This window comes from Eutrema salsugineum, unplaced genomic scaffold, assembly GCF_000478725.1.
Source record: "Eutrema salsugineum unplaced genomic scaffold, Eutsalg1_0 scaffold_11, whole genome shotgun sequence".
Taxonomy (NCBI): Eukaryota; Viridiplantae; Streptophyta; class Magnoliopsida; order Brassicales; family Brassicaceae; genus Eutrema; species Eutrema salsugineum.
Genome location: NW_006256901.1, coordinates 1143302 through 1165697, shown reverse-complemented (window position 1 = coordinate 1165697; position 22396 = coordinate 1143302). Strand labels below are relative to the sequence as shown.

General features: G+C 39.4%; 2 protein-coding genes across 2 annotated transcripts; both read right to left on the bottom strand.

Annotated features, from left to right (window-relative positions):
- Positions 1-2905: 2905 nt before the first annotated feature.
- On the bottom strand, positions 2906-3480 carry LOC112089916. The gene is made up of 2 exons (XM_024160780.1): positions 3459-3480; positions 2906-3408 (listed from the first exon to the last, which is right to left on the bottom strand). Exons 1-2 carry the CDS (start codon positions 3478-3480, stop codon positions 2906-2908), a joined length of 525 nt encoding a protein of 174 aa, XP_024016548.1.
- Positions 3481-4624: 1144 nt separating this feature from the next.
- Positions 4625-22373, bottom strand: LOC18026405 (transformation/transcription domain-associated protein). The gene is given in 37 exon segments (XM_006409157.2): positions 4625-4942; positions 5222-5431; positions 5537-5566; positions 5568-5588; positions 5590-6090; positions 6228-6506; positions 6604-7035; positions 7224-7655; positions 7739-8029; positions 8121-8381; positions 8583-9881; positions 10056-10473; positions 10567-10979; positions 11362-11709; positions 11805-12062; positions 12258-12908; positions 13370-13591; positions 13793-14014; positions 14112-14261; positions 14550-14940; positions 15066-15288; positions 15375-15633; positions 15938-16273; positions 16367-17356; positions 17506-18738; positions 18819-18890; positions 18981-19033; positions 19119-19200; positions 19533-19601; positions 19924-19983; positions 20065-20127; positions 20252-20347; positions 20609-20717; positions 20905-20990; positions 21099-21224; positions 21386-22101; positions 22316-22373. Coding segments are annotated over 37 exon segments (11580 nt in total). The 3' UTR covers positions 4625-4822.
- Between the last annotated feature and the right edge of the window lie 23 nt (positions 22374-22396).

Sequence of the window (22396 nt, the reverse complement as noted above, 5' to 3'; positions counted from 1 at the left end):
CCAAACAGGTCCAAAAAACTACACGATTATAATATTCATTTCCCAAGCTGAGTAAGAACTCATTGAGAACATTCAGGCTGAGATGATGATTCACCTTGAGAAGCCTGCAAAAACAAAGAGAAGGTTACATTACTATAGAAAGAATATGAGACATTAGTCAACGTAAAGAGAAGATAAGTCCAAACCATTGTTGTTTTTTTCTTGTGAAACTGTCAATTGTGATTAGCGGCTCCACAAACTTTGCAATGCATGATCCTCTTCAGAAACTTGTCTTGCTTCTTCTTCACCAGAGATTCAGCTTGTCATTTCTTCCTTTTTTTATCCGCCTTATTCACCTTATTACGGCCAGGCATGTCTGGTGACGGTGACTGCACTATCGAGGGTTCTTCTGGAACTACACCGTTTGTGTAAAGATTTCTCCAGGTATGGGTCCTAAACCAGTGGCAAACATAGTTCTAAGCTTCCATTCCCTTGTGGATCATCACGCCGTAGGCATGTTCACAAGGGATGCCGGTGATTTCCCATCTTCTGCAGGTACAAGTCCTCTCCACCAAATCAACTCGATAAGCAAATCCGTGGAGGCTTGAATAATACTTCATATTGGTAGAGGGTTGGACGATACACTTTGAAGCATCCTCATGCAACTCGGCCAAATACCTACTCACATATGGAGTACATAACCCTTGGTGGTTAATAGCTTTGGCACTTCTCTTAGCGATACGAACCATTGCAAGTGTTGCAATGGTCTTTAGCATCGTCACTAAAGCCTTATCTCTGGCTTTGCCTGAAACATAAACATAAACAAAAATGAACATATAGTCTTCAAAAAACATAAACATAAACATAAAATATATGATATTGAAACATACCTATAGAATTGTTAAACGATTCCACGGAATTGTTCTCCACATCTTCACAAAACGGTCCTAATTTGTAAAAGGCCATGCACCAAATCTCCGGCTTCATCTTCAGCAGATCAGCGGAAACAGCTTCGTCAAAGAGCTCTATCTTCTTCAAATTGTCTCTGAACTCTGGTTTGTTATAGCTCCAAGCTAAATTCCAGATTGATGAGTGGAGATTTTGACTCATTCTAACCTGTGTTTACTAATTGTTTTAAGAGTTTTTGGAGTCTTTTCAGGAAGTTTCAGGTGACTTAGAGGCCTTATCAGAGGATTGGAATGTTTAGGAGGCATTGGAGCAAAAGGAGATGAATTTGAGCAATAAGGAGCTATTTCATTCGCTTTTGGAGAAATCATCCGCGGAGCACCTGCTCCCGGTTTGGACCCTTCGTGGAGCACCTGCTCCAGACGGGAAAAAATAAGGAAAACATCTTTACCTAATTCCAAGCCGCGTGAAACGAATAAAAAGAGCCAAGAGCCGCCTGTCTTTTCTTTTACGCTTTCTTTTTACAATTTCCTGAACCATAGAGTTTTTACTTGTAAGCTTTTGGGAGAAGAAATCTGCTACACTTTGAGAAGAATTCTGAACCCTATTATCTCTTCTGCGATTTTAATCCATGAATTTCTTTTCATCTGATGATGTGTTTCTTTTCTCCATGTCTGAGTAGATCTCTTAGCTAGATTAAAGCGTTCAAAGGATTTGATGAGTTAAAGAATTAGATGCAAATAGGGCTTGATATTTATTGTCTTCACCATTGTTAGACTTAATGCTTAGGTTGAATTGATCACTCAATCTGCGATTTTAGGTTAATCTATTCATCAAAAGTGTAATAGGTTTCTAGAATAAACATTGGTGAGCGATTTGTACTTAGCCAACGACAGTTGAAGTTAAGGCAAATCGTGAACAGATCAAACCTGCTAGCTAATGCTTGTCTGCAATTTTCTAGGTTCAAACGACAATTTAGGATTTAGGTTGTTAGACAAAGTTATCGAGATCACGACAGTGGATCGATAAGCTTTTCTGTTTGAATTCGAGACTTGCATTACACTTGTGCCCTGAATAGTCATCTGGTTCTTATCTCTGAAATTCCTGCGAATTGCTTTGGTCTATTGCTTGTTTTAATTCGAATTTAAATCGTTGTTTGCCATTCTGTTTACTTTTTAGTTTTCGCAACAAACCATCTTTTGTCTTAGCTTTAATTCAATCTTCACAAAGTCATAGAGTAACACTGGTCCTCTGGATTCCGAATCCTTTATATTACAACTACATCACTGTTCTATTGCAGTAGAAACTAGGAGTACTTCTAGTGTGAATCACAGATCAAGCCCTGCAACTCTGGCTTCTTTGCATTTTGAGCCTTCAAATTCATGTAAATGTGTCTTGCACACATTCTGTGTTCAATCTTAGGTAGCACTTCCTTGACAGCAGCAATCAAGCCCTACATTTAAACATTTTTACAAAGTTAAAAGTGAAAACACTATAGACTAAACCATTAAACTCAATACTAAAATGACAAGGGGAAAAGCATAAGTGATTTTTTACCTTTGGACGATCAGAAACCAAGACATAACCATCTTCATCGCCAAGTTCTAAATCAGCCTTGATCTTCTGAAAAACCATGTCCAGTTATTTGTGTTTTCTTTTTGAACTACAGCCCAAACAATTGGGTAGATTCGATTATCTGCATCTCGACCATTGGTGATGAATAACTCACCTTTCTAGGAAGCACCCATCAACTCCTATAAGCGGTCAGCAATGTTGTTTCCAGGACTTCCTCAGATTATCAAAACACACATAGAATCGCTGGAAAACATGTTGTCCCTCCTTATTTGTCACACAATCAACCACCACGGAAGAACCAGGGTTCGATTGCTCTATCTCAGCCTTATATTCTCTAAGGAGAGCAATCTCTAAGGCGAGCAAACTGCTCTGTATACTCTACCACAATCCATCTCAATGCCTTATTCCTAGCATGTTGACATTGAGGCCTTGACACAGAGATCCTTCATTTCTCCATAATCATTTCTTCAATCTTCATAGGCATGTACTCCGGTTCTTCTCTTATTTTGTCCAAGAACAAACGAGCAATCACAGGGACCTTCATCATCTTGCATTTCCCATTAGGAACAGATGTATGCTTGGACGGAAATGTTACAACCTGCCACGTACCAGTCTTACCAGAAATTGAGCTATAGATGCCCCATGAACATCCTTCACCGCCACATTTGAAGCTCAGCTTGGTTTTGTCATACTTGTTCTGCACGATATTGAAGCCAGTTTTCAATGCATAATCGAGCACAGCCTCCTTTAACGCAATACCGCTGATGAATAGTTGCCCTTTGAACAAATTCCCATCTCTTATCCTTATATCATATCGCCTCTTCCTTGCTTGTTGCTCTGCATTTCCTTCATTCGGTATATCAGGATACACATTGTGCCTTAAAGGAGGTCCATCGATGAATTGTGTCAGTGCTTCATCTATGTTGTACTCGTAACGCTCTTGACGATCTTCACCATCATAATCATAACCAGTAATTCTTCCTGGAACGCAGACACACTATGCCACTCAACTATCGACATCCCTTGAATCTACACCACATCATAAACTTCGAAATATATGAGTCAAAAATCCAAGATTAAAAAGAGATTCTTCAAATGATACAACCACTTTGGATATCGACAAAATTCCAGAAATTGAAGCAGCGTACCTTGGATTTGTCGACGCAGATTGAAGGGTTTTGGTCGAATGGAGATTACAAGGGCCACCTCTCACTCGCTCAGGGATTTAGGGTTCGTCGATATAGGGTTCATTGAATTTGAAGATTTTGAAAATTGTGGGAAATCGATTTAGGTATTATAATTGGGTCTTATTTGGTTCAAGAATTAAAATCGGGTCAAATCCTGGTTTATGTGTTGTTATCAGGTCAAATCCTGGTTTATGTGTTGTAATTGGGTCATAATCCGGTTTACATGTTTTACTAGATGGTTAACTTTAATCTAGTAAATAGTAAACCACTATAAATCACAGTCTGGAGGAATTTTTGATTAGAAATTTTACAAAAAAGGTTAAAAACGTGTACAAACATCTAATTAGAAGAAAATTGGTGTTAAACTTTATCGGATAGGAAGTTAAGACGAGATTCAAACTTTGAGTGAATTTGTTACTATATCATAGTTCGGGGAAATAAATCATTTTTTCTTTAAAGTTAGAACTAAAGTTTCCGGTATTTTTGGTTAAAGTCGGTTGATTCAGTTAGTTCGGTTTCTTGATTTGTGATTTTAAAATATTGAGTGCCGAAAGGAACAAACCAATTGATTTTGAACTGTTATCGACCGGTTCACAGCTCATAAACCAAAAACTGAAACCTAGTGAATAATGTAAAGCATTAGTTTTCGATCGTTGATAGAGTAAAGCATTAGTTTTCGATCGTTGATAGAGTAAAGCATTAGTTTTCGATCGTTGATATAGTAAAGCATTAGTTCGGCTCGGATAATTATCACAGGCCTACCAATTTTACAAAATCTGTAAATCTCTTTACACTAAGATACGATCGTTGATATAGTAAAGCATTAGTTTTCGAACCACTAAACCATTCTGACAAACCCCAATGCACCGGTTCCTCTCTCGGATGTATTGGCTCATGGGCAAGCAAAACAACATCATCAGATATCAATATTTCAGATACAAAAGGAACATGATGGGCAGTTAAAAAGAAAAAAAATTGGACTAAAAATAAAATAAAATTGGGAATACATTGTTCTTTGAACGTTGCTTCTTTAGAAAACGTAACTACGTATCAATCAAAGGAGTGCGACATACATACACACAGACACAGTTACATATTTACAAACCTAGTGAATAATTATAGCTACCATTAAACTAAAAACACCGAAACACAAATTTCGACAAAGTAGTTTAAAGTTAGAACCAAGGATGCCATGTTGGATCCATCATACATAAGTTGCGAGGTGACAAGGCTGCCTCCACCAACTCGTTCACTCCTCTTTGCACCGACTGTGGCGGCTCCACAGTGTTCTCATCCTACAAAACCAATCCCCAACAACATGTTCATTTTATATTGATAATGAAGAATGATGAATGATGAATGATGAATGATGAGTGATGAGTGATGAGTGATGAGTGATGAGTGATGAGTGATGAGTGATGAGTGATGAGTGATGAGTGAGTGATGAGTGATGAGTGATGAGTGATGAGTGACGAGTGATGAGTGATGAGTGATGAGTGATGAGTGATGAGTGATGAGTGGTGAGTGATGAGTGATGAATGATGAATGTTGATGATGATGGTGATGCCATTTACCTCCTCCGAAAAGTACTGTGGGGCTATTCCTCTGATCCGGCTAATGACATCTCCCACATTGGAGTTAACTTTGTCCTTCAGCTCGGCTGAGTTCAATGTAGCGATTCCTCCAACAGGAGGAATCGGCACACCAAGAGGTCTTCTTCCAAACCAGGACAGCAATTCATCACGGAAGAACATAGCCAGTTGATACCGAAGATGATCGTTTTGCTGAGTTTTTTTTAAAAAGAGAATAGAGATCAGAGATCAATCAATGGCTTGTTGCATCCATTAGCTTTTGTATATAATTTTCTTCTTTTTGGATTATCACTTTACCTTGGAGGAGATAACTGCTTGAGCTGCTGAAACACATGGATGACATGAGAATAACCTTCGACTCCAAACTGAGAAAAGAATGCTTGCATGTTCCTTGTGAGGCGGAAAGGCACAGGTTCATTAAACTCGATCATCCCATTGGCGTCATAGGCAGGGTGAAAATCTGTCTGGAACATTTTTCCGGTGTTTTTCGCAAACAGCACCTTGTTGGGCGACCTCCCACCGATTTGTAGCATGAAGGACATGAAACTGGAGACCGCTAGCTGGACTGCAAACTGCTTCTTGAAAGCCCACATATGGCTTCCGCTCATCAATGTTTTGTACATGTACTGAGAGAATATACTGTCATTGACCAAGGTCTTTGTGATGTCACTGTAAGCTTGCAAACGAAGATCTCCTATTGCCTCTGCTGATACTTGCCCTGTTATAGCTTGATTGAGTTGCTCTTTAAAGTGGTTAATTGGAAGATCTGCCTCTCGGTCATTTCGTGCACAGTGATTCTCATACACCTCAAGGAAAGTGTTGTACATGAGATCATCCTCAACCATCCGGACCTGAAACCAAATATGTTGTTTACAGACCATGCTGAGAGAGAAAGAGAGAGGCAGAGATAATTCCTCTATGTTCCAGACCACGCATAGATAATCATCCAATAAAACAACAAATTTGAATTTATGGGATTAAAAGTCACCTGAGACCAGACAGGAATGATGATTGGAGTGTGAATTCCAATGTGTCGTCTTCTTGATTCCTTATGCTTATCAAACATTTGGTTCATCACACGGAATAGCTGCAAGATGCGTTCATCACTTCTGGCATTAGGCGTCAATGATGTCTGGACTATAAAATGCTTTTGCGAGCCATCTGAGCCAATAAGAGTCAACCGCCTGAAGCTGCTCCCATGCCTTCGAACAATAGGCACATCTGCTCCAACCCTATCTAACTTAACTGTATGATCAGGTGCTACTTCCTGGATAGTTGAGCGCATGATTAGTTTCACAAACATGTCGAGGAAAAAAAGTTCCATTCAAAGACTAAATTAAATGCAATTACAGACGTAATTCTACCTGGTCACCAAAATACTGCCCTGGTATCTCCACGTCAACAACATTGAAGTCACGCAATACTCTGCTTTCATCTTCCAATCTTAATACAGCCGGGAACCTGTCTTCAACATTGCTCTGAAGAATATTTTTCCATTTTTTCAGTCGTGTTGTCAGCTCAGCAAGTGTGACCGGGAATGTAGTTGTACTTTCTGGATCAAGGTGACGCTCAAAATCCTGTTTGTACTCTTTCACAAATTCGACATGCTTGGTCACAGCATCTGCTGAGAAACAAGCTCTGCAGACACCCGACAGTTCTTTTTTTAGCGGTTGTGGAACCTCAGCAGTGGTGGCAGTTGGATACTTGTAACAACGATGCAACAGAGCGTTCACAACCGCCAGCAATCTTTCTTCTGGTAGTGTAACAAATCTCGAACCTATTTCCGTGAGAAGAACCTGAAAAAGAAGATTATTGCTTAGATCATCGACACCAAAGAGGAAGGAAACTTGGACAGTTGAGTTTCTTCTTCCAGATAGTTGTATATTCCTCCATTATTCAATTCATCTCTAAAATAAAATTGTATGTATCTAGAGCTATTTTAACAAACATTGTTGATATATATACAAACAGAAAAAAATATCACCTCGAGTTCACTGGCTAAGTTGTTATGTTTACTCCTAAGAGCTTCCATAATATCCTTGGCAGCGTCAAAAGCACCTGCAGCAGAGATTGCCAAGGATGGACCATTCCGTCTCACTGTGTTTTCCGTGTTTTCATTGATATTAGAGCTGCTTTGGTGCATAGATTGATCATTCCCGGGATGAACATTATTTTCTGCGGTGGAGCGTTCACTTTCTTGCCCATGTGGGTTACCACTGTCATGGGTTCCACCGGCTCCGCTAGTTTGAGCGCCTTGATGGTTTTGAGTTTCCGATGGTAAATTGCCTCCACCATGACCCGCTACACCAGAAGTATTTTGCTGCATTCTTTGAGCCAAAACCAATCTGCCAAGTTCAGACTTATTTACCGCATCACGTCGTTCCAGTAAGTATGTGCGCAACCAGTAATAGAGAGCCTGAAATGGAAAATCTCCCACATAGTCAGATGAAATAATCAAAATGCACGACTTAGTCATTATAACGCTAAAAGCTAAATTACCTGTGGGAAGACTGCAGCAATTTTCAGTAAGACCAATTTGCAATGGGGTGCTTCAGTTCTTTGAAGGGAAAGCAACAGTTGTGGGATCCAAGAAAGCCACACCCAGTGAGGAACTTGTTCTAAGTGTTTATCAAACACCCTGCCAACAGGCTCACTGGCTGTATCGAAGCTAAGAAGATAAAGAACACGAGCTATATGACTTCTGGAATTGGAAACTCCAAATCTTATACCCTGAAGAAAGCAACTGACAGCATATTCAAGCCAGATTTCATCTTGTGTTTCTTGGTAGGCCTACAAACGAGAGTATCATATTAGTACAAGGCATACGAAAACTGAGGCATGTTAAAAGAATATAAGAAACACAACATAATCATAAGAATACCATGTCACAATAGTTTCCCCAGCTTATCCATCCTTTGGGTAAATTCTTGAACAGGGTGATTGCACTGGAATATGCAATATTAGCACCTTCGGTGTCATTTAATTTCAAATGAAAATCCCCTTTCAAACGAAAGATCTCTGCTTTGATTTTATCTGGAAAATACTCCAAATTTGTGCTATTGATCAGATTAAGACCACTAGCACGCTCTCCCTTCATTTCCAGATAAGCTTTTGCCTGCTCTCTAATTTTAACAAAGGCTTCCTGCACTCATACACCCAAAAAAAGAAGACAAGGATGATACCTTCATTAACAACAACATTTCAAGACAAATCAAACAAGCTATCAAACAAACTTGGTAAAAATTGAATTAAAAAAAAAAAAATGCAGCTTTTGTATAGAATTCAGCTGTTAATACATCTCTGCCCAGATTCTGGAAAGATTAATGATCTTGGGGAAATGTACCTGTACTTCCATGGTCGAGTGTCCATACATTTTTTCAAGTATCTGTACACAAACATCATAAAGTCCTTGTTTCCGAGCTATTCTGGCAAGCTTATTGACGTTCCACGCTTTGTCACGGAACCCAAGGTGATGAAGTGGAGAATTTGAAGTAGCAAAGTCCTTAAACGCATCAATAACAACATTATACATTTCATTCCTCCACTGCAGCATATCATACCAGACTGTCATATTGTCCCATTCATTTGGGGTCCTCAGCCTCCAAGTCTCAAGAATATCCTTCAGATCTGCATAACGATTTCCCTGTCCATTAACAGCAGCATTTCCTGGAACTTTGTTCCCATTTACGATGTCAACATGAATTCTAGCAGACTCCTGAACCTCAACTAATTGTTGGAATTGCTGCAGTAAAGGCACTCTAGCATGAACAGACATTTCAGGCAACTGCCACCACTGTTCCAAGGCAAGATCAACGCCTTTCCCAACTATGTTCTCAGCATCTCCGACACCATTTGAATTTCTGTCATGAAGGGCAAAATAAGCTTGAACCAAGCGAAGCTTTGGCGTCTCTTCCACTTGTGCCTTTGGTATCACGTGGTCCTTCAAATATGCCCAATCTGGTAGTTTCCAAAGACTATCAAGCAGTATTTCATAATTCTCAATGCTTTTTCCAAAATCTACCAGGGCATCCCATTGACCAAGCTGAGTGGCACAGTGAAGCCACTGCTCCTCCCACAGACACATTTCAGCCTTAGGGACTGTGTTATTATAAGTGCCTTGGGTTGCCTTAACCATTGCCTGATAAAAGAGGCTCTGAGCACGCTGCCAAAAACCATGCTGAACTAATGAAAGTCCAGCTCTCGTTTCAGCAGTGATGGACCTCTTCTTCCACAACCCAAATCTCATATCTTCTTCATTTAACAAACGATAAAGCTCAGCAAGAGACTCAGCACATTTTGAGTCATTCATGAACAGCATCACATGGCTCTCTAGCAACGCCAATGCAAGATGCCATGCATTGTACGTCTTTCCAATATATTTGATAAGCTCACTAGGCATCCTAGGCTGAGGGTGGCTCAACTGAAGCCCTTCCAGAAGTGCTTGCACAACATTTGGCCGATGTCCTTGCTGCTTCTTATGGTAGTCCTTTGACAGGAGAGAAATCATAGGTTTAGCCAAAGCAATCTGTTCTTCCTTGAGTAGGGATAACCATACAATTGGAAATACCAAAACCCACAGATGATATGCAACATTTGCATCCGTGTGTGCCAGCTCCCTTAAAGGGATGACAACATCAGCCACCTATGGTGGAAATTAAAGAAAAATATTAAAACTTTAAAATATGAATGGTGATTCCAGACTATCCCAGATTGATACCAAGGGACTTATTCTAATTTAGTATACGTTTTAGACCAAGCAGAACAAAGAGAAAGCGCCATGATAACAGAAAGGAAGTTTCAAATGATTCGTAATCACCTGAAGTTTGCTTGTCGCGCTCAGAAATTGTGCATGCTTCATAACAATGTTGTCAAACATTGAAGCAACTTCTTCAGGACCCTCTAAGGTAGCAAGAGGTTGGTGTTGTATTCCAGGATTATCAGAAGGCAAAAGTGGTTGTACCCTGGCAGAATTTGGCGCCAGACTAATTGGCTTGTCTTCGACTAAGATAGCTAGAAGGAGATCAAGACCTTGTTTGAGCCAAAAAACATCACTTAAAGCTTCCCAATCCTGGATTTGAATAATGTACTGCAACCGTGCGAACAAATTTTTTCCAAGAGACTCGTGATATAACAAGAAGAACTTCCTTCTCATCTCAGGATCCCTTGCCCGTAAGCCAAGCATAAAATGTCTTTCAACTTTCAGAGAGACCTCTTGTCGTAGGGCCAGAGGGTACCTATTCAATAATTTGATGAAGATATTATTATCCCTCTCATAAAAGCAATGATGTGACTAAGTAAAAAAGAAGATTGTGAAGCAAAAAATATACCTCGATGAATCAGCACAAAGTCCATATAACAGCTGAAGATACTTCTGTTCCCACTCTTCCAAAGCATCAGATGAGAAGTGTTGCTTATCAATATATGAAAGCTTATTGAGAAGAGCTACTACATCCTTTTGGGTAAGGAAAGAACCAGACATTCCAGATGCACCTGTTTTGCTGAAATCATCCTCAACCCACCTTTTTATCATGTCTAGTATGCAGAGAAGCACACTAGCATCAGTACCCTTTTCGGAAAGCAAGGTATTCAGTATTTGAGTAACAGATCGTTTGCAATCTGCTATAAGCATTACTGTTTCATCAATAAGTTCCAAGACCGACTTTATATTACATATGACTGATCCAACATCAGCACTTTGACGAGAAGAAGTTACTGCAGAATCTGAATCTGCTCGCTGCCCCTGGAAATGGAAAGAAACGGAAAGTAAGCCATTATTGGGGAATGACTAGGTTATCTAGTCAATATCCATTAGTCAGACGGAAAACAAAAATAAATTACAGGAGTTAGTAAAACGGATTGAGAAGGCCAAAAAGAGGTCAGCAAATAACATAAAGCAAATGAGTCGGATCAGCAAGGTGAAGATTGAGAGGAACAAGACATTACAAGGCATTAATTGAAGTCATTGGTGCAAAGCGGGAAAAAGATTTATAGGAGATTCCAATACTCACTAATGTGGCAAATGCTACATATATTTAATTTCCATTTATAGTTCCCATAAAACGGAAATCAAACACTATTGATCTGTTAGCACAAAAACAAGTTATTAAGTAAAAATAACGTACTTGTCTAGGATGAGAACCCACTGCTGATCCCAGGTCCCGCGCAAGGCGTTGAAGGATACGCACCAATACATATGCATCAACAAAGTTTTTATGTACCTTGGCCAAGGTTTTGATGACAAGAAGTACAAAGCTAACTGAACCAAAAGAGTTATCATCTCCTGAAGCTTGTGGAGCAGTAACAGCACTCACATGTTTGTTTATCAGCTCATTGACTTTCTGGTACAATTGCTTTATGTCAGGAGGTGTACTAGCTGCGTCCAGTGGGAATGCGGTGAAGACCATCTTCAACAAGGAGCATAACGATTTACCAGCATCGAGCATCTTGTGTTTGAAACACGGTTCAAGAATCTGGATAAGAAACAAACAGTCAATCTTGTGTTCACCACACAAAAAGCACAATTGTGTTTCAAATATTAGCACAGAAGCTTACTCAGCAAGTATACCTGCGAAATCTGGCTGATGTTGTTCCTAATGAAAAGATGTGGCTGCTTCTCCAGAACTTTGTTCATGACATCCAATCCCTGAGCAAGTGCTGTAGACGGATCTGACTGAGACGGTGGCATGCTGCTCAGCAATTTTTCTAAATAATTGAACTTGACGTTAGCATTCGGCCAAACCTCCAAAGCTTGTGAAAGCAAATCTAATGCTTGTTTGTACATGGTGTTGGTTTCCCTGTCCTTGGGCTCAATTACCAATGATACCTGTTCAAGAAAGCGAAATATTTTAAGTAATAGAGAAACAAAACTAGAAATAAGGTCGTGTCTGCCAAATACAACTCGACTAGTATATGAATGTCAACGTTATACACATAAGCTCTTGAACATGGGGTGACATGGTTGAGACTTGGAGCCAAAGTAAATATATATTGAATGGAAGGTACGAGCGTAAGGCCTTACTCTTATGAGAAAATTAATGATCATTTCTTCCATGGCAGCATTTGGCTTGAATTCCTCGTCAGGCTGAGTAGCAGATCCAGGAGTTTCTACGTTGGGGATTGATGATGCACCACCAGGTGACATGACACAGATTGATTGGAGACCAGGTTCGATTTTAACTCGTTTACTTGGATCTTCTGATGTGGCAGATCCATCTGTTGAACGCTTAGGATCAGCACCAGATGAACTATGCAATTCATCAGTAACCTGACTGGTTCCATCAGTCTCAGTGACCATTTTCGTTTCATTCTGTCTTTGCCTTTCCCAGCTGACAACCAATCCAGCAAGTTCAATTGCCAGCCGCCTATTTTCTGCAGTAGTATTATATGGCAAACCTAGACGACTTAAAGAATTCACCATCTGAGGGACAAATTGTGCTCTACAGCTGTAAAAGAGATCTGAATGCCGAACAACAAGTAGGAAGATGTGGATCAAATTTGGAATTGAATGACCTTCCTCCACCAATATTTTTTTGGTGTATCTTATCCAAATCGGCATGCGTGAATCTCCAAGAGGTAGCCTTTTAGGTAAAGCTGGCATTAGAATATCTAGGGCTTGCTTAACAAGCATCTTATTCTCCGGCTGGCATGTCCTAAGAAGCGCGACAAAAACCTACAACCAATTGGCAAATTACATTTGTGTCAGCTGGAAAACTAGAAGAAGTTGATTTGAAGTCATATCTTCTCTTCAGGTATCTCTTCAGCTGACTCAGATTTAGGGAAGAGCATCCCCATACACAAAAACAACAGAAATGCATGTCATAGTACCATGAACTCAAACAAGCATGCATTTTAAAGCATATATGCATTATTGAGACAAAATCTACATTCAGATCACATGCATTTTTTAGCTTTCATGTAGTTTGTTTATCAACAATCACATTGTAATTGACTTCCGCTAAAGCTAATACTTGACCGTCTCAGTCATATAATAAGGTTATGACATAATCTGCACGGAGATTAATATGAAATACGCTGATGTCGAAAGTTCAAGAAGAGTCTTTTTTATCATTCTTCAAGAAAGTCAATAAACATCAGTAACATATACTGGCAAAAAAAAAATATAAACGGTACCTGAAGAATTATTTTCTCAGGAGCCTGGTAAGCATCCAAGAAGTGGCAAACATTAACAAATGCCCACTGCTTACTGGCACTATCTTCCCGTTTGAGATGATTCCATCCAAACTTAATGAGCTCTTTTCTATGATGAACCAAGTCACTCTGAAGATATTTAAGAAGCAAAGTTGCTAATTGCAAAAGTTCGATCCTCAAAGGTTCATCATATTCAGCTGAAACCTACAACAATCAAAAGGGGAGATTTAACAATAAACTTTAATAGGTCTTAATAATTCTGAACAAGCGGATAAAAAGTAAGGAAAACACAGGGTTACCCACAAAAACCTGTACAGATACAATATTAACCAGCATGAGATATACAACAGTCTTCCCCACAAGTTCCTATTAAATTAAGTTGTTTAAGGAAGAAAAGGAACCTACATCTTCAGGTGGATCAAGAAGCCTCTCCACAATTGTTTTGACTATATCAGGGTCAATAACCTCCCATGTTTGGCCATTTTGGAAAGCATGGGAAAGCATTGGAAGAATAAGCATTTGCATAGCTTGGACTAAATGATCATGGCCGAGTTGTTTGGAATGGAAAAGTTCAAGAAAATGCAGGAGAAGTGCTCTTTTCATGTTAGGCGGATAACCTTCTGCAACCTGATGAATAAATCCTATTCTTATACTAGAGCTGAAATGTGTGTGAACTAAATGACGAGAAAAATAAAACTTTAACTAGTTTCAAAATCTCAGATACCTCAATAATGTAGAATTCTTTCAAAAAGGTGTAGTCAATGCGGCTATGGAACAAGAAAATCGAGAGAATATCGAAGAGAACATTCACTTCAGATTTTTCATGCCGTAGGTAATTTAAGAAGCACTTCACAAGCCATTTGCTCTCCTTCACCTGTGAGATTGAGAATGTAAACGACTTCAGATTCCAACTATTCAAATGTTGCATAACTCAGAAGGAAGATTATTCAGATCTTCAAATTTTACAGATATGTTCGCTACATGCTTCATGATTAAAAAAAAAATTAAGATAATTTCAAGCTACAAATCACCAATCGTTACACTTCCTAATGCTCTAATGGTTTCTAGGTCTCAGACATCAGTTCCTAACAAACTACGCAGCTTCAGCTTAAGATACAACATAAAGCCAACAATTATAAGCAGCAGAGATAGCAGAAACTACCTGAACTAAATTCAGCTCTTGCTCATTCTGCAAACGAGATATCCTTGAAGGTGATTTCCAAATGAGAACCAAGGTATCAAAAACACTGCGGTTACTCTGCAGCCAACTGGGTATCAGCTTCACCATTGTTTTGATGAGGTAGAGCCCCTGAAAATACGCATCCGATGATACATTAGCCTTTGTTGATGCCGTGTTAGAACTCTCTGATTTAACAGAGACAATATTTCCATCTCCACATGATGTAGCTGGAGGAGTTGAAGCTGCCGTGCTTATTATCGCATCGGATTTTGGCAGAATTTCCGGAAATGCATATGAAAGTATCTTCTGTGGAGACTTTGCTAGTTCTTCTCTTAAAGGTTGGCCTACATCTGATCGGATTATATACATAAACCTGAGTTTTGTTTTAAGAAAAAGGCAACTGTCGTTAGCATATTTGTGACAAATGTAATCCACGCTCACACTCAACCTATAACAAGATGCAGTGAACGAAAACTTATCAGAAGGCATTGTCCTCACCTTCGGAAATATCTTGGTTCACTTAATCTAGAAAGAAAATAATCAACAGCGAGGCTCGCATATCGATTTAGGAACTTGGTAAGCGGTAGACGGTATGGGCTATTAATTTCACTATACACTTGCCCAGGAGGAAGAGCTGCTTCTAAGTCAATGGTTAAGGTTACAAGTTCATCTAGAAATTTTGAAGCAGCATTCGGAAGTAAGTGGAAGAGCTCGATAATAGCTGCCATGGAAACAAACGAAGAGTTTTGTTCAAGTGAATAATCATACGACCAGAATCGATTGATATATTATCAAAACCAAAATTACCAGCTGCTATTTTTGGCTCTTCTCCAGCTTTCCATGATTTCTGGGACTGGGCAAGTTTCTCCGGCTCCAACCATTTTTTCAGGTGCTCCAGCAACTTTCCTCCTAATGTCACATTAAACCAATTTGACAGAAGTTCAAGCAGGCGTGCCAGACCTTGCAGTAACGGCATACTGAGATTCTTTGTGTGTGCCAAATTAACTAGTATCGGCCTGAGGCTACTCTGAAGAAGTTCCTTGGGCATTCGTTGTTGATTAATAACCTAAATCAGAAAATAGAGTTCAAGAAAGCAAATAATTTAATAAAGATAACAAATTAATGACGATAAATAAAGAAACAGACTCCTATGATAACTCCGCTGAGCAAACTCCTCATATTCAAAGAGTAAAGTACTGTAAGCAGCTAGCTAAAAACCAGGGTGCACACATCAATTACCCCACAGAAAGAACAACAGCCGGACTAGAAAGCATATGAGTATCTATTTCCTTCACCAGCTATCCAAGAAAAAACTCCAAATCGAATGTGCATGCAAGAATCCCAATTAAGATAAAAAAACAACTACGAACCTGTCTTAAACCCTCCTTAGCAACCGCCACGATTTCTGGTGCTCTACATGTTAGAGACTTGAAAAACATAGAAATTATCTTGGCACGTAGTTCATTGTGAGTTTGCGTTCTGAAATCAGTCCATGCCATGGTTGTGCACAGAAGCTCGATACAAGCTGTTCGAAGTCTGTTCAATGATGTAAGCACTTTAGGATTCATCAACTTCACAGCCCATACAGTCTCATCAGCCTCAGCTATTTGTAATGCTTCTTGCAGAAAATTAACCAACTCTGGAGTCACTTTTAGAAGGGGGGGTCTAAGAGCCAAGCAAAAATTCAGAGCTGCAACTGTTCCAACCTGTAACGTAGATTAAATAAGGTAAATTTTAAGACCAAGAGAAAGACAATGCTGATAAGAGATGCACAAAAGAAACATAGCAGTGTGAGACACCTGTTGATCAACTGTCTTTGATCGAAGTGGACGCATTATAAGTGGCTGCAGCAATAGCTGGTACAAAGGCTCAAGCAACTCAGTTACCTCACTTCCAGTTCGGCTAGCCAAAAGTGCAAGGCAGTTCTGTACATTTTTCCTGACAGGGATGGATGCGTTAGGATTGAACAACTCTGTAGCAAGATATTCGACAACATCTTGAAAGCTTTTTCTACGTGCTTCACTGTTTGCTTCGTCAACATTATTAACCACTCGTAGGATCTGCATAAGAACCTGACTTGTCTCTTCTTGCTCTTTGCTAGCATAAACAGGAAGCCTCTTTAGAACATAAACCAGACCACGCACAATCTTTACTTGGAAATGACATAATGTTTCAACATTAACTTTCCCCACCAATGCACCTAATCCCATAACCCCTCCCATCTGTGCTTGCCAAGTGCTCCCATAACAGCCATGCAAAAGCCGAGGCAAAAGTTGTTCAAACACTGGTATTCGCACACTTGGATGGGGTGAATATACTGGATTTGTAGAAGGGCTCGAGACAATCATGGAAGCATTGTGACCACCCCTAGCCATCAGCACATCAGCATGTTTGACACGAGCAAGGAACAAAAGTGTTTCAGCAAACACATTTAACGCATTCAGAGCAGCTTTGGCGTGGAGCCTATTTTCATCTGCAAGCACATCGACCAGCGCGTCTAAGAATATCAAAGGATCTAACTGCTTTAAGTTAGATGATCGATGACCCTTGGACCTCGAACTTGCCGAAATCACAGAACCGCCAAGTGAACCAGTGCTAGTTGATGCATTTGAGGATGTATAGTCAACATGCAAGATAATCGCAAAATGGCGACAAATGTTTACAACAAAGTCATCATCCGAGTTACTAAGATCCGAATCAGAACTGGCTGCAAGTATGGTTATCAACAGTGTCTTGAAGATTGACTTCTCAGCCATTAATTGGGTCTTTGTTTTTACTCCTAAGTCAGCCTGCAAGAAGACAGCCCAATAAAATGAAACCTTATTCAGCATATTAAGCCAAGTGAAACAGATATTATAAGAAACTCGATATTTGACCAGCAAAGTACAGAAGCAAACTTCGACAGAGTAAGATTATAAAAAGGATATTTAAAGCTAACCTTAATATCCACTGATTCACTTCTGTGCCACGATGAATCAACAGAGGAACGTAACAGAGTTGATAATTGTCTGGGTGTTTGACCCACATCAGTGACACAGCCAGGCAAATTAAGCTGAGACAATAGGCATACACGGAGGAATTTTAGAGCTTGCTTTCTGTAGTAGATGTCCATGCCCTGGTTCTTCTGAATAACCGCTGCTACAGCAAGATTAATGAATTTGTCTAACGGCACCAAAAAAGGTGTGGATGGCTCAAATGTAAGAACTAAGCGGAGCCCATGCTCTGGGTTATCTTTGCATTCAAGTGTAAGTGGCTCTTTCAAAAATCTTCGGTTGCGACCACCCAACTTTCCAAGGATTTGTAAAGCTTTTCCACCCCAAGGATATGGTCCAGGCCTCAAATGGGACCATAATGCTAAGATCACTTCAGACATCACATTCGCCATGCTAGGCTCCAGAAAATCAGGATTAAGACTGTCCACCCAGAATTCAAGGGTGCGTAACCCCAAACTCACAAGTTCATCGCTTCCCCTCAAACAGAATACAAGAGGCATCATGAGACGGGGAAGGTATGGCAATAAGGAGCTTAAGCGCGCAGGAAGCGTCAAACAAAGCTCCAACAAAAGATCTTTCATGTCCTCCCCAGCTGGACCCTCGAGCATTGTCAGAATAATATTAAGACAAGGTAGCAGCATTGGTATCAAATCTCTCAGAAGCAGCTCATATTTACATCCAGCAAGACCTCTGAACACAGTGCGTAGCAATTGCATATAACCAAGAGGTTTTTCAACTTCAGTAGCATTCTTCATGCAGACTTCCATAATAACAGGCACGTGGTGCTGTAATATTCTTTCAAAATCCGAAGGTGCTTTGGTAACAGCCCCAAAGATGCACCTAAACAGATGCAAAACTAGTTTAGTTGCATCTGAATCTGGATTCTTCAGAACATCAAGTTTGCTGCTTACTAGTAAATTTATCAAAACATCTGCAAATGGCTTGTAGACTTTGGGAGCTTGCAGAAGTGCTGCAAATATCTGAACCAGTTGGTTATTATTAATCATGGACTCAAAAAGCTCCGGCATGCATAAAGAGAACATGTCCATTAGATCTCGAGGTTCCATAATAGCAAGAATCTGGGAGAAAAGACTAAGCATTTCCTTCTCTTCGTCCTTTTCTTTGAAGAGAGCTAAGCAGTGGACACCACTCCTTAAAACACCAGAGGCTTTCCATACCTGCTTAAAGGCAGAGGTTACTAGAGGTTTGTCAGCAATGCACTATTAATGACTAGAGCAAACAATCTCAAAAGCAATACCTCATCTTCTCTCATTCCTTTAAAACCTTGAGGAGCAGATGATTGTGATGCAAGAGCTTGAGGGTTCAACCCCTGGGAAGCAGGAGAAACTTTCATAATTAATATACTTGCACGACAAAAAAAAAATACAACAATTGACAATAGAGACAATTGAACACAAACCTGCGGGCGAGGCAAATGGGCATGGGTTATACTCCATATTATTGTTTTCATTCCTGAACACAAATAAGGAAAAAATATATGATCTTCGAATATAATTATAATCAAGTAAAAGAAAATAATTCTGCCAAGATTCAGTACCCATGACCAGTGTCTTGATCAGGTTCTTACAATCATTCACTTCTTTTGAATGTTCGACAGGAACCTGCAAATTCAAAACTGCCTGCAACCAGTGTAGTCTAGCAATTAATAAAAGCTGCTAGATAATCCAATTGGTGATCCAAACAAAATATACGAAATTATCAATAAGAATGCATAATGCTTTAGGTAAAGAGACAAAAAGCATGGTATGAAATCTAAGAATCCAACTTGAAATTATAATACTGCCTATAATCAAACTTTAAAACGAAAGTGGACTACCTATGTAAGAAAATAAGAGAATATTAAATTAGCAATCGAGTTCAAATATAAACGTGTGACCCCACATTGGCTTGCATTTCGGGTTACTCACTATAATAAAACAGTCATCATTGAATATAAACAGACACGAATTACCTGGACAGGAAGTTCAAGCTTTGCCCTCAAAGTGACCCGATCTTTTCCCACCTCACCCTCCTCCAACAGCTGTGTATCACAAAGCAAGAATAGGTAAGATATTCAATAAAATTATGGAATTGAGAAGAGAATTAGCTAAGGTTCAATATACTTTTTACAACTTCTCTGAAAGATCATATAGCAGTTCAAAGAGATAACAAGAAAGTAAATGCTTCTTGCAAAATATCCCTGAAGACCAGGTGATCAACTTAATAATAGATACACTTCTATCCCAATCTCAAACAGTAGAAGGAAAAAGACTAAAACACAAGGCTAACAAAAACAATAAATCATCAATATACAGTAGAAAAGCTGGGCACAACATTCGAATTTGAAAAGTAACCAGGATTACCTGAGGAATGGTTCGCTTGAAAGTACTGAATTTCCCAACGAAGGCATCCAGGATACGTCCCTATATACAAGGCGTAGCATGAGTTAAGTTAATGGATAAAGAAACCGACCAATTCTAAATTGTTCTCAGGTGAATTCTTACCAGTAAAATCCGTGCTTCATCCATAGACTGCTGATCAACACCTTTCTCAAATATTGGTTCTACCTGAATCCAACACAAGTATTAAGTATTAACTGAAGCTAAATTCAAAAACGTAAATAAACTAGTACGCATATTTTAAGTAGTTTATCAAATTAAACAAGACAAGCACGGTGGGGAATAGAATTACCAGATTTAGCATCAGCCGGGCACATGTTGTATGAATACTAAGAGAGAGGGTAGAGTCGTGCATGTTTCTTGAAAATAGGTAGATAATCCGCGATAACTGCAACATTGTTTATAGTCAATTCAAAGGAATGTAAAGGGAAGCACACTCACTAAGCAGTAAGCACAACAAAAAAAACAAAAACAAAAACAAAAATGATAATGCTAAAAGAAGGCCTGATAATGGAAAGAAAGATTGATCATGTTATGTTTCTAAGATTTCCACACAGAGGACAATAACTGCGTACTGTAACGTATTTTCAATTATAATATAGTCAAGATTAACGTTAAGCACAGTATAAAGCTCTTCATCAGTAAAAACCTGAGAAAGAGAGAGATCTCCGCGAACTTGGTGAACGATCTCCGCGAGTAGGCTGTAAGCCAAAGGCCTCAAAGACTCAAAACAAGCTCGCCCAGTTCCAACTAGAACCCTGACTCAGAAGTAAAGAAGACAAAAAAAGAATACCTGACAAAAGTCATTATTTGTTTATAGATATCAATTTAATAGATTACATGGACAAACAAAAGATGTGCTTCTTAAGCCAAAAAAAAAAAAAAACAGCTCCTTGAAAAACATGAAATTTTTTGAATTTCAGAGATACTCCATAAGCCACATACCTCTCATCTAAAAGAGTGTCAATAAGAGGAAATAAGCCTCTCTTGAAATCCGTCCCAAGTACATGCTTTAATGAGACTAAGAGTTCCTGTATTTCATGTAATGAAAATAATTGAAAATGTCACTGCAATCCATTAATGGTTACACTCAGAACTAAACAAAAAACAAATAATAATAATAAGAAAAGGTTTTCCACCTTTCTGATAGATGCAGAATCTGAGCAGGTCACAAGCAAATTTACAATGCTTTTACATATGCTTTCTTCATGCGGCCGGATATACTCGGCGCAACTTTTTAACAAATAAGTCAAAAAAGAAACCGTCTGCAAATTAACCAAAAAACCAAAAGTCAATCTACCGTGTCATGGCCACTTCAGAACAACATAATTCAGATGAAAATGAGTCGGTCTAGGCCAAGATATAATCATATTCAACATCGCAGAAAGATTTGATTTCCTTCCTGACGCAGAACCAAGTCTCTCACCTTAACCTGTGCACCCTTCAACTCTATGAACTGAGGCTTCAAATGTGAAGGGACATTCTCAGGTCCAGGGACAGATATAGCAGCAACCATTAAGGGAAGCAAATGAGGAATGTTGGTTTGAACGAGTCGGCTATACAGTTGGAAAAGAAACATAACAACAAGAGGGCTCTCTGTGATTATCTTGAAAGACCGAGTACTCGGGTTAAGCTGCCCATTCCCGATAGGTGGAGCAGGGGTAAGGGACTGATCAGAAGAAGTAGTCGTCTCCACAGGCTTCACCTCTTCCATTTTAACATTATCGAAAAAATGGCTAACAGTGAATCTGAAAATCTGATAGATCTTGCAGACAAAGTCTAAGAATGGCTGAACCTCGTTTTCTAGCGTTGGCCTAAAATTCCTAAGCAGGTCGAAGATTATGCGAATGCAAATCAACCCGTTTTCCTCATTATCCGTGGTGAGCACCTGCATTGCAACCTTCAAGAGGTCCTGAACAAAGGGTCGAAGAACCTCACTGTGGGGAAGACGATTAAGGATCTCAACCACAATGTTCCGTAGTTTGTGCTCTGGATTATCAATGAACTGTGGTTTCGTAATCTGTAGAAGAATAACTGAGAATGCTGGGAAATAGCATTTCAAGAAATTCAAGTACTCAGCCGTATGAGCTATCTCTAGACTGTCCCTTACTTCAACCACCATCTCTAGCCTCGTCTGAATAGCTACAAACAAACAATTTAGCCCCAAAGATAAGAATTAGAATTGCTTTAGTAGTTAAAATTGAAGCAAGAATAGTTTAAAGAGAATCATGAAAGCAAATTCGCCCCAAAGAGAAAGAATTAGAATTTAGCGTAAAAGGAAATTTTCTTGTGCAATTAAACTGAAACAAATCATGGAAAGAAAAAAAACGAGGGAAAAATCAAAGAGAAAACTTACGTAGGTCAGGATCCACGAGACGACGGGCATGTTGCTCGAAATTCTGAATTGGACTCATGGTGAACAAAAAGCTGAGCCACA